This window comes from Chinchilla lanigera, unplaced genomic scaffold, assembly GCF_000276665.1.
Source record: "Chinchilla lanigera isolate Chin_1 unplaced genomic scaffold, ChiLan1.0 scaffold00094, whole genome shotgun sequence".
In the NCBI taxonomy this organism is placed as follows: Eukaryota; Metazoa; Chordata; class Mammalia; order Rodentia; family Chinchillidae; genus Chinchilla; species Chinchilla lanigera.
The window spans coordinates 8,403,662-8,415,757 of NW_004955495.1; the positions used below are offsets into that span (position 1 = coordinate 8,403,662).

At 35.6% G+C, this 12,096-nt stretch overlaps 1 protein-coding gene across 1 annotated transcript; it reads left to right on the forward strand.

The window, feature by feature from the left end:
* Positions 1 to 7,224: 7,224 nt before the first annotated feature.
* On the forward strand, positions 7,225 to 8,181 carry LOC102015862 (olfactory receptor 1078-like). Its single transcript, XM_005406107.2, has one exon. It carries the CDS (start codon positions 7,252 to 7,254, stop codon positions 8,179 to 8,181), a length of 930 nt encoding a protein of 309 aa, XP_005406164.1. The 5' UTR covers positions 7,225 to 7,251.
* The last annotated feature ends 3,915 nt before the right edge of the window (positions 8,182 to 12,096 follow it).

The following is a 12,096-nucleotide window of genomic DNA, read 5'->3' on the forward strand; positions in this document are numbered from 1 at the left end:
ATTCACTCTAGAAGTTTTCCTAAAATTTTCAAACTGATTCATCAAACCAAAGTTAAAATAATTGAATTACTAAGTTTATTCCTTTTGTAAAAATCCAGGCACAATATTTGTATATCTCATGGAGTGCATTATGGCAATTATGTATGTTTACAGTGTGTAATAATCAAATAATTTGTAATAGGCAGTTCTATTTCTTAAAAGTTAGTACATTTTCTGTGTTGGCAAATCTTAATTACTTATTTTCTTTTTCTTCTTTTTTTAGGGGGAGGTATATCTCATTTCTATCTCTAAAATTTTTAAATTATTATTTTAATGAATAAATATATGAGTACTATGTGATAATTTTATGCACATACATAGTGTATAATGATCAAATCATATAGGTACCATTTTTATTTACTTAAGCACTAAGTTGTTTTTGATTAACACATAGTTTTAAGTGTTTAAGTATTTAAGTATTTAAGATTTTTTGGAGGGAAGACCTGCACTATCTGCAACTGATTTTTTCGGGGTGCCCATTCGACCCAGCTATTCCCCTTCTGGGTATTTTTCCAGAGGAATTGAAAATATCATACCACAGCAATATATGTGCACCTATGTTTATTGCAGCACAATTTGTCATAGCAAAATCTTGGAAACAACGCAGGTTCCCATCAACTGAAGAACGAACAAAAAAGATGTGGTATTTTTATACAGAGGGGTATTACTCAGCTATCAAGAAAGATAAACTTGAGCCTTCTATAGGTAGCTGGATGCAACTTGAACTCATACTCATAAGTGAAATAAATCAGACTTGCATGTGTGAACATCATATTGTCTCTCTAGTGTAAGAAACTGAAAAAGTAAATAAGATCCAAAAAGTACAGTAGATATTGTGAAAGGGAAAAAAACTGCTCAAAAGGAAAGAACAACTCAGATGGGGTAAAGAAAAGAAGGAAGGTAAAATTATATATATATATATATATATATATATATATATATATATATATGATAGCTAAGATAATTGTACTAACTTCTATTAGTTCACTGAAGGGAACATTTAGTGCTTATCTTGTTTGATCAATTTTGCATGCCTATATCTGTTGATCTGAGCAACTACTTTGAAGGTAACAATATGCAATATAATAACCATTGTTAATTTCCTATCATCTTGTTTTGAAATTCTCTATCATTTCCATTTTTGTTTCTCTTTAAGACAGAGTTTGGGAACTGGAAACATTACACGAGAATTCACACCAAGGTTCAATCCCTTAGTTTGTTTACAATACATGTCTTGCACATTTCATCAGCAGAGAGGGGCATTCATAATAGAATTATAAGACAGATTTTACTAAAAATCAAATCACATAATTTCTATAAGGCACTAAGCTCAGGTTATGGTGCAAAACAGGTCTAAATGCATCTTACGTAGTTAACAGACATTTCAAACTGAAAGATTAAATGAGAGCTCTTAACTTGTGTTCTAATTATAAAATTCTTGACTATGTTGTGAAAAGGACTATAAAGCCAGTAAATGTAAGTGTCCAAAGTTTTATACCAAAGATACACACTTCTTTTCCTTGTTAAAGATGGGATGATACATTTCTGGAGGTATCAGCCACTTTGTACCCATCACAAATCAATGCTTGGAAGATTCAGGAGACCTTATCAAAATCGTTCATCAGAGTTGGATTTTTAAAAAATACTGTAACACAAATGAAAGATAAGGTGCTAAAGGTTTTATCTCTGGAAGGCAGGTGAGTTAATGGAGAAAGGGGAATAAAAAGTAGATTTACTGGTGCCTGAACTAGTGTCTTGGGAACAGAGAATCAGCAGGAGGAATTTCTTGTCTTTCCAGGCCAGTGTCCCATAGGAAAGCAAAGTTAGAGGCTAAGGTACCAAGAGGGAAATATGGTTACTGAGCCCATGTAGGGCACTAAAACTCTCCTCTGATGTCCCTCAGTGTATAGCCTTGGGTTAGACAGGACATAGTGATTTCTTTTGAGAGCTCAAATCTACCTAGGAGACTGATGCTTAACTCCATCCTATTGTCTATTCTGAGGATAGAGCTGCGGTTTCCATTATTAACCAATGAAGGGGGAATTTGCACTTTGACACAGGACCTTCTTTCCCATGACGGTATCCAGGTGAGTCTGAGAGCTCAGTAGATACTGCAGAATAAGGTCCAAGAGCATGGAGACTGAGACTGTTTACCTAAAGTCAACCGAGAGCCTGTCTGCCCCAGCCCAGAAGAGGGATTGCAGTGGTTGCTTTCTTTCTCAATTATTTATTCATAATCGTGCATGTATTGATAATGCTGTGTTTATTCATGTAGCTAAAATGAGCAGTGAATATTAAACCAATTGACCCAGGGTTTATTGCTGACTGAAGGGATGATAATAGATGCCTGAGTAGAAGACTGAATGAGAAGTATAAAGTACTTCCATTAAAAGAACCTAAGTCCAAAGATTCTTGCAGTTAAGGGAAGCAGATAAATGGGGTATTAATTTTACAGGGAGATGCAGCATAATGAAGGCATTACTGTTTATGATGAGACTTACTGGACTATGTTTCTGTATTGGTGATAAAGATCCAGAGAAAGACACTCTGGCAACTCTCATCTTGCAACAGAAGTTCATGAAACGTGCTTTTCAAAGTCTCACCTCTCTGTGTATTCACAGCAAAACTTAGTAGGTGAATAGAGATTTGCCTAAAAGTCTCAATTTGGAATGGTTCAATGTCCCATGAGACTGAATATATCTGCGAGTTTGTTAATTATGTTCTTTCTCTATCACAAAGTATCTATGCAAGATTTTTCTCTTTTATACTGAGGTGGCGCTTTTTATTTCTGTTTTGACTGCATTTTTAAAAGCAAAATATTGGAATTTTCTTTCAGAAATTGTTTGCTATGTAGTTTTTTTCAGGCATGTGTAAAGGTATTTGTCGGGAAGGTAAATTTATAAATTTTGTGTAGTTATATCGATCAATTATCATATTGCATCCTTATATGCTTTTTTTCCTTCAGAAAGAATCGACTAATTTAAATTATTTGCTTGCAGGTCTTTGCTTTAAATAAAAAAATGAATGTTCTGAATCTTTAGTGCTAGCAAGTTATTTCATACATTTATACACATATATTTCCAGCTTCCTTTCACATTTCTGTGATTTTTTTTATTGTGTCTTTTGGCTTTTTGTGACCTGAGACATTTTTATTAAATGCATCCCCTTCAACCATTGCCTGTAAGGCATCATTCTTTTTCATTTTATTAAAATGCACTTAATCTTGATCAAACCTATTTGAACACATATTTCTTTATATAAAACAAATTAAAATGTTAGATACTGTTACCTGTATGCATTTTGGAAGACTTCCTGTCATATTCTATTATTTCCACAAGTCTCTGGTAATTTTATCTTGAACTAATAACCTACAAAATAATTAGTATTTTGTATCTTTTCTCATTCATGGTTCAGATTATCTTTTAATTTTCATCCTTTCAATCAGTGCGTGTGTATATAGATATCACACTAAATCCAAAATAAAAATTATCCAAAGTGCAAAAATAAGAGATGATAAGCAAAAGGGAGACTTAGTGGAGATGGGGAGGTGGTCTGGGGACCAGGGGAGGCAAGAGGATAAGAAAGGGACAGGGAAAATGATTAGATGTGATATGTATATGTATAAATTCCTCAAGATGAAGGTAATTATTACACATCACAAACAAATACTAATAAGAAACCTAAAAAACACATAGAATGAGGAAATGTTCATCAAGAATTTAAAAAATTCAAAATCTATACAACACAGAGTAGAATATTGGTCGCTAGAAATGAAGAAAGGTAGGGGAGGGGAGACAAGGTTTGTTGAGTAATGGGAACCAAAATACAACTACACAGGAGGAGCATAATTTAATATTTTACAGCATGGTGCTGTGTTTATAGTTCAAAATAATTTACTGTGTATTTTTACCCAATAATTTTTGTAATCATGAGAAAAACAAAATCACTTCCAAAATGCTATCCTGGTGGGAACCTGAAAGAGTAAATAAAATCTGAAAGGTACAATAGTGGTTTTTTTGGTGCCAGGAATCAAACTCAGGTCCTTGTGCCTGCCAGGCAGGTGCTGTGCTGCTGAGCTATATCCCCAGTCCACAATAAATATTGTGAAAGGGAAATAAGCTGCTCAAAAGGAAAGAACAGCTGGAATGAAGGAAAGGGGAAAAGAAAGAAGGAAGGAAGTATATGTATACACACACACAAGATGGCTAAGATAATTGTAGTACTAATTCCTATTGGTTTACTGAAAGGAACAGTTAATACTTAATTAAAATTTTTTTGACCAGTTTTTACATGCTTATATCTGGTAATCTGAACAACTACTTTGAAGACAACAATATGTAAATAATAACCATTATTGAATTCATATCATCTTGTTTTTTGAAATTCTGTATCATTTCTAATTTTTAAACTATTTTTACTTCTTTTAAAATAAAAAACTAAAAAAATCCCCAAAATGTTATTCTGTTTTAATTTTAAAGAGGATAAAACAAAAAACAATAAAAAAATGATACAGCATTGCAAAACAAGATGGTAAGAAATTAACAACGGTAGTTATGAGCAAATACTTTAAAGATAACAATATCCTGGGTTTTTAGTTGCATATTTTTTTTTAAGAATTTGAACAGAAGAATTCATAGTTTCCCAATGCAAAGGATTGATAAATGTTTAAGGAGAGGGAAATGTAATGTCCTCAGTTTGAGGATTAAATATTGTGTACATATGTTGAACTATGACAGTGTGCCCTATTATTATGTACAGCTATTATGTTTCAATTAAAAGCCAGACCTAGGATTTTAGCTCAGTGACAGAGTATTTTCCTTGAATGCAGAAAGCCCTGAGTTCAATCTCTCTATATTTTATTTAAAACAAAGAAAATCTATAATTTATTTTATTAAAGAAAAACATTATAGTAACTTAACACTGTAACTGTTTTTATAAGTTTAGTTTATTTAAAAATTCTCCTTCTGCATTTTCATATCTACATTCTCACACACGTCCTATGCAAATGCACAAATCAGACGCTATGAATACTGTAAATGCTATTTATTTTTACTGCAGTATTCCTTTGTAGCTTGTCTCCCTTATTGTCATTCTCATTCTCTCTCTCAATAATTCCTTACCAACTTCTCTCCAATCAACTATCATATGCAGATTAAATAGTTCAAAAATGTCTAATATTTCATAATGGGGCTATGTTATGCACATGTTTGATGACATTTTATATTCTTCCTCACTAGTTTGTTATAGTATCAATGCTGCAAAATTATTTTGCTATTTTTAAGTTCAAACTGTGTTTCTGAACCAAGAGTCATTTTGTCTCCCAGGTTACACTGAACGATGAATGTCCAGAGACATTTTTGGCTGCCACATGGGAAGGAGTCATTAGAGGTCAGAGGTGCTGTTTAACATCTTACAAGACGGAAGACAGCCCTTACGACAGAGAACAGTTTGGTCCAGAATGCCAAGTATGAAGTGTAAAATCCTTGACTTAAACAATACCTGTGCTTTTAACATTTATAGCTGTCTTCCGAATAGCTCCCCAGGACATAGAAGTACTCTGCTTCTACTTCCATTGAACCACATCCAAGCAGACCGATCAGAAATACGGAATAGGCATAAGAAGTTCTATTTCATATTTAAAAAGCTTAATTTTTTTTTTGCCTTTTCTGTATATTCCTTTGTTTCTTGTTTAGTCCTTTGAGTCAGTTTTGTCTTGGGACTATCTTTCTATGTGGTGTTTGAAAGCATAAAGTTATCACTACCTTTGACTTTGGATACATTTATTTTTGATTTTTTCTTATTTTTGCAAGGCATCTGGGAGATAGAACTTTGGAAGGATTTTCTTCCTTCCACCTTCTCAGGTTTGATCTGAGTTTATTATTGCGTTTGCTTTCTCATTTCCATTTAATTTCTGTTTCTCCTTTTATTTCATCAAATGCAAAACAGAAGAAAAAATGTAACAAAATTTAGCTCCCCATTTATGTGTTCACGACATACATACAAAATGGAAATTCAGGGTATTATGATTAGAGGAACAATCATCTGGTCTGTCCTGCTTGTAGTGTACACAGTCGTAGCCTAATCAGTGCATTGAGAGTGTCAAAGTGTTGTGGTGGTGTGTGCGCAATCCTCAGGGCAGAGGTACGTGGAATGATTCTTATAATACAGAGGAAGACTCAACCACAAATAGCAGTAAGGAGAGTTTCCACTTGAATTCACAGGATGCCTTTGCAGCAAAATTAATAATGTGTGAGAAGTACATGGTGTGGAAGAGGGGTTCCTGTGTCCAGCAGTTTCAGCAACACCTCATTCTTCAACAACCTTTGCTGCTGTCTCTCAGCACCCTCCTCCTCTCTCACTGACATCCACACACTAGCTCCTTGAAGATGTTGAGAATCTGAACCACGTACCTCTCTCAGGGTTTTTGCACTGATTGTTCCCTCTGCCAGGTAAAATTTGCACAGGTGACTTCCTGGCTCCCATCCTATCTTCTGTTCACATGTCGCCTTCTCTTGCCTGACTGTGGGCCTGGGGGGTGTAGGTCAGTGGCAGAGCACTTGCTTAGCATGCACCAGATCCTAGGATTTATCCCAAGGAACACACACACACACACACACACACACACACACGGTCACACACACACACCTCCTATCTACTCTCTCTATTATCCTATCATTGTTTTCATGATATATTCACCATGTGCCATGTTACATGATTATTTCTTTTTTTAAGCAGCTTTATTGGGGTATAATTGACAGTAAAAGGACCACATACATTTAATATGTATAATTTTGTGGATGTGTGATACTTTCACCAGGAAACAGGTCATAGACATGTGGTTTACTTATCTTTATATATTCTATGTCCGTGATTGGTATGTAGGAATGTTTGTTTTCAGCTGCAGCTTATCATTTTGTAGACAGGGCTTGTAACTTGGTCAGCACTCAATATATCTTTCTCAAATGTAAATACTATTTTCTCATTAAAACTGTAGAACACATGACCTCATAGGGAAAAGGGTTAGAGCAGAACAGAAATTCCAAATCAAAAAGGACACTAGGGGTACCCTATGGGAACTAGATCATAAAGTATATAAAATAACTTACAAACTGACACATATAAATTAGAGCATTTCAACAATATGAGTAACATCCATTTGTGAGAATATTACTAATGTTAGTTTTTCTTTTTTCTGCTAGTTGCATCCACCAGATGGAACTAGGAAACGACACAAGAAGTTCAGAATTTCTTCTTCTGGGATTTTCAGAGGACCCAGAGCTGCAGCCCCTCATATATGGGCTTTTCCTCTCCATGTACCTGACCACTGTGCTTGGGAACCTGCTCATCATCCTGGCCATCGTCTCAGATTCCCACCTGCACACACCCATGTACTTCTTCCTCTCCAACCTCTCCTTTGTAGACATCTGTTTCACCTCCACCACTGTGCCCAAGATGCTGGTGAGCATCCAGACACAGACCAGGGCCATTACCTATGCAGGCTGCATCACTCAGATGTACTTTTTCTTGCTCTTTGTGGAGTTGGACAACTTCCTCCTGGCTGTGATGGCCTATGATAGGTTTGTAGCCATCTGTCACCCCCTGCATTACCCAGTCATCATGAACCGCCCACTCTGTATGTTACTGGTGTTGCTGTCCTGGATTGTGAGTGTCCTGCATGCCTTGTTACAAAGCCTAATGGTGCTGCGGCTGTCCTTCTGTACAGATTTGGAAATCCCACACTTTTTCTGTGAACTCAATCAGGTGGTCCAGCTTTCTTGTTCCGATGCCTTTCTTAATGACTTGGTGATGTATTTTGCACTTGTGCTACTGGCTACTGTTCCCCTGGCTGGCATCCTTTATTCTTACTCTAAAATAGTTTCCTCCATACGTTCAATCTCATCAGCTCAGGGGAAGTATAAAGCATTTTCCACCTGTGCATCTCACCTCTCTGTGGTCTCCTTATTCTATTGCACGGGTCTAGGTGTGTACCTTAGTTCTGCTGCAACCCATAGCTCACAGTCAAGTGCAACAGCCTCAGTGATGTACACCGTGGTCACACCCATGCTGAACCCCTTCATCTACAGCTTGAGGAATAAAGATGTAAAGAGAGCTCTGAAAAGACTTTCTGGGTGCAAAGTGTAAAAGCATCCAACCTTGAGCTGAACAGCTCTCTTGGTTGCAGGACTTTCGAAGCTTCTGAGTCTAAAACTGTGATTCTTTGACCAGATCATGAAAATGGAAATTGATCATTACATTTATTTCCTGGACTTTCTATTACTGTAATTTCAATGTTCCTATACAATATAAATAATTCATGTTTTTAGATTTTCTGTTCTGATAGCCAACAGTGTTTTCTTTTTTCTTACCCAAATTCCCAACGTTATTCCAAATACTGGACCAGAAATATTTGGAAATTCTCATATATGTGATGAACCAGCAAGAATTTCTTTAAAAAAGAAAGAATTTCTTTAAAGTAATTTTTTCTTGTATTACATATCATATTGCATAATGGTTCTTTAGTTTTATTGAAGAACTAGAGATTGGGCTTTCTCCATATATGGGAAAAGTTACACTAGGCAACCAATGCAATTTTTTAAAATCTGAGGTCAAATATTTTCCTTTTTCATGTATCATGTCTTTGTATGTCACTGCCTTAACTACTTTTCTTGATAATGTGGAATTCAACATGCTAGTTTATTTTATACCTATTGGTTAGGGGTTTAAAAATTTTTATTTTTTAATTAATACATAATATTAATACATGTTTATGAGACACAACATGGTGTTTTGACTCATGTTTTTATCCCATAAAGATAAATCTGGGGTTGTTAACATATTTGTCACCTTCAACTTTAATCATTTCTTTGTGGTGAAGAAATTCTAAAATCCTCACTTCTAACAATTTTGATATGTACAGGGCATTATTAACTATAGTCACCCCAGTGTACAACTGAGCACCAGAATTTATGCCTCCAATCTAACAGTAATGTTGCTGTCATATTCAGGATCTTGCTTTTATTTCAGTTTGGTATCCAAAGTGCTTATTGTAGTCATGGGCAAAACAGGGACCTAGAGATATTTACGCCTTTATTTTTCTTAGGCAGATATTTTAAAATTCTAGATAATAGTCTGAAGTGACAACAGTATATGGATGGTGAATGGATTAGTAGTTCTTATAGGTCAAGGACAAGAAAGGGAGGAAGGTAGATGAGGCTCTCAAAGGGGCCAATGCTAAGTATTTTGGTGGAGCTGTTCTGTGTTTTGACTGTTCTCAGTCTCCACATCTTGGGTGTGATAATGTACTATAGTTTTATGCAAGCTGTTACTGTTGGGAAAACTGAGTAAAGAATGCTGGATCTCTCTGGTTTATTTCTTACATATGCATGTTAATCTACAGTTATCCCCAAGTTAAAGTTTAATAAAAATTATAAATGAGACAATTTAAAAATTCATGAATAAGATTTTCTTGAAGAGTGGAAATTATGCCATCTTTGCTTTCCCCTCTGAACTCACTTCCTTTCTATATTTTGAGACATACGGGCTGTCATACCTTATGCTTAAAATAATCTTAACATATTTTATTACAATTAAAACATATAAATAAAAATGAATGTTGCCCTTCACCAAAAACGAATGTTGTACCCTTGTATCTTTCTACATAATGTGGTACAATTTAGGTCATTGTGTTGAAAGTTGTTCTTTTTTTTTCATCTATGTGAAAACACTAGATAATGAAATAAACAGAATTGGGACAACTAATAAAACATTGACTTCTGACATTCCATTGTTGCTACTTTTTCTGCTTGGGGGAGGCAAAGGGAGATATAGCATAGATGAAAAATCTCTGAAGAAATGAGGTTTCTACAATAATTGAACAATTTCAACTCCTCCCTTCATCTTGCCAATTCACTCTTCATGTGATTGTTTTGTGGAAATTATCTCCTTTTCTTCTTCTATCGAGATTCCTTCATATCCCCAGTTGTATGCTTTTATGACACTGGGTACTTTTCTTTCATTATGATGTTCACACAACAGTACATTTTTAAAGACAACAATCCATACCATCAGCACATATTTGCTTGGAATATTTAGCTAATTGACTTTTGGTACTGATTTTGTGTTTTAAGGTGACATTCTGACTAATCATAGACATTCCTACGTGGCAATTACACTCACACACACACACACCCACACACATTTGTTTGTCAACCAATGCAATACCACCATGAGTAAATTGAAATGGAAATTTTGTTAAGTAATGTGGTGTTTCTCCGGAGATCTGGCTTGAGTCACAGCCACTTAAAGATTTTCCTTGAGTTAGAAATTTCTCATTCTAATGGATGTTGAACCGAAAATGTAAAGGCAGCCATCACAGATTGTGCAGAAAGAAGGATAGTTTTGGGGTGCAAGGAAGCCATGGAACAGTGGTCCTCAAACTTGTCTATGCATCAGAATCCAGGAAGGGCTTGCGCAGATTTCCAATGCCATTTCCAGGGTGCCTGATTCAGTAGGTCCATGCATCCTGAGAACAAGAATCTCTGTCAAGTTCTCAGGTGACTTTGGTGGCTGTTCCAGGGAATACCATTTGATCACAACTGACCTAGAGACTGTGTTTACAAAGTGATGGTAGCCACAACTTGGCACCAAAGAAAGCCAGTGATTATCCCAAATCAGTGAATTTATAAGTCCCAGAGGTTTGGATAGAAGAGAACTGCTGTACTCTGGATTGATTTCTGTATCTTTTTCTCCTCTGCAAAACTCAGAAGCTTCATGGAAATAGGAAACCAAACAAATTTTGGAAACTTTCTCTTCTGAGATTTCCATGGGAGCAAGAGTGGCAGTCGTTGATTTTGGGAATCTTTCTGTCCTTGTACCTGGTCACATGTTTTGGGAACCTATTCATCATCCCAGCCATCAGCCTGGAATCCCTCTTACACTCATGTACTTTTTCCTTTCCATTTCACCAGGTCAAACACATTTGCTGAAATTCCAGACAAGGAAAAAGACACAATCTATGAAGCCCTCCTCAGCCAATATTATTATCTTCACAATCTATGAAGCCCTCCTCAGCCAATATTATTATCTCAGCCAATATATTATCTTTTTTATTGTGTTTGGGTGCCTAGACAATTTACTCCTCCTGGTGATGACCTCTGTCATCTTGCACTATGTGGTCACCATGGACCCCTAGCTCTGTGATCTGATGGCTTTGAGGTCCTGATTGATGAACCGTCTGTCCATAACCTTGCCTGTTTTGAGACTGTCCTTCTCTCACACTTCTTTTGTGATCTATCCAAATTCCTGAAGTTTGCCCATCTCCCTAGCTGTTTCCCTCTTACTGGGATGTTACCTTACTCTCAGATTCTCTCCTCCATACTGATAATTTCATCAGCTGGGAGCAAATAAAAAAACCTTTCCACCTGTGGGTCCCACCTCCTGGTTATCTCCTTGTTTCGTGGTGCAGGTCTTAGAGTTTCTCTCATTTCTGCAGCCTTATTATTTTCTAGTGAAAACTTACAGCAATAAAAGTTAAACCTCAAATGAAATAGGAACCCTCAGATATACAAGAAAAAGGGTAATCCTTTTTACATGCCCTTTCCAGCTCCTGGAAGGTGCCCACATTCTGTCTGGAAACTCACTTTAGAAAGACTACTCAAGCAAGCAAAGTCTTGTTCTTGCTGTTGCAGATTTAAGAATAAAGAAAATACCAGACTAAGAGTTTTTATGACTGTAATATTTTAATGTGATTTTCTTTGAGTGTTAGTGAAATGAGTATATTGTTACATTTATGAGTGAACTGCACTCATTCTTCTGCATTCTTGATTCATAATCTTGTATCATTTGTCAGAAGTATTTTAACATTTCAATAGGCTTAAAATGTTTTATGCTTATTTCTTAGGTTTTAATGTAAAATAAGATTTGTACACTTAAACATACGCATTTTTCACTAGTTGTCAAGTGACTTTTTTACAACATTGTTTTAAATTTAGTTTTTTTTTTTTAAAGTATGCATTTTATTTTATTTTTTTTATTTATTTTTTTATTTATTTTTTATTT

Coding starts and splice junctions, on each gene's coding strand:
- LOC102015862 (XM_005406107.2), top strand. CDS start 7,252: ATGGAACTAGGAAACGACACAAGAAGTTCAGAATTTCTTCTTCTGGGA.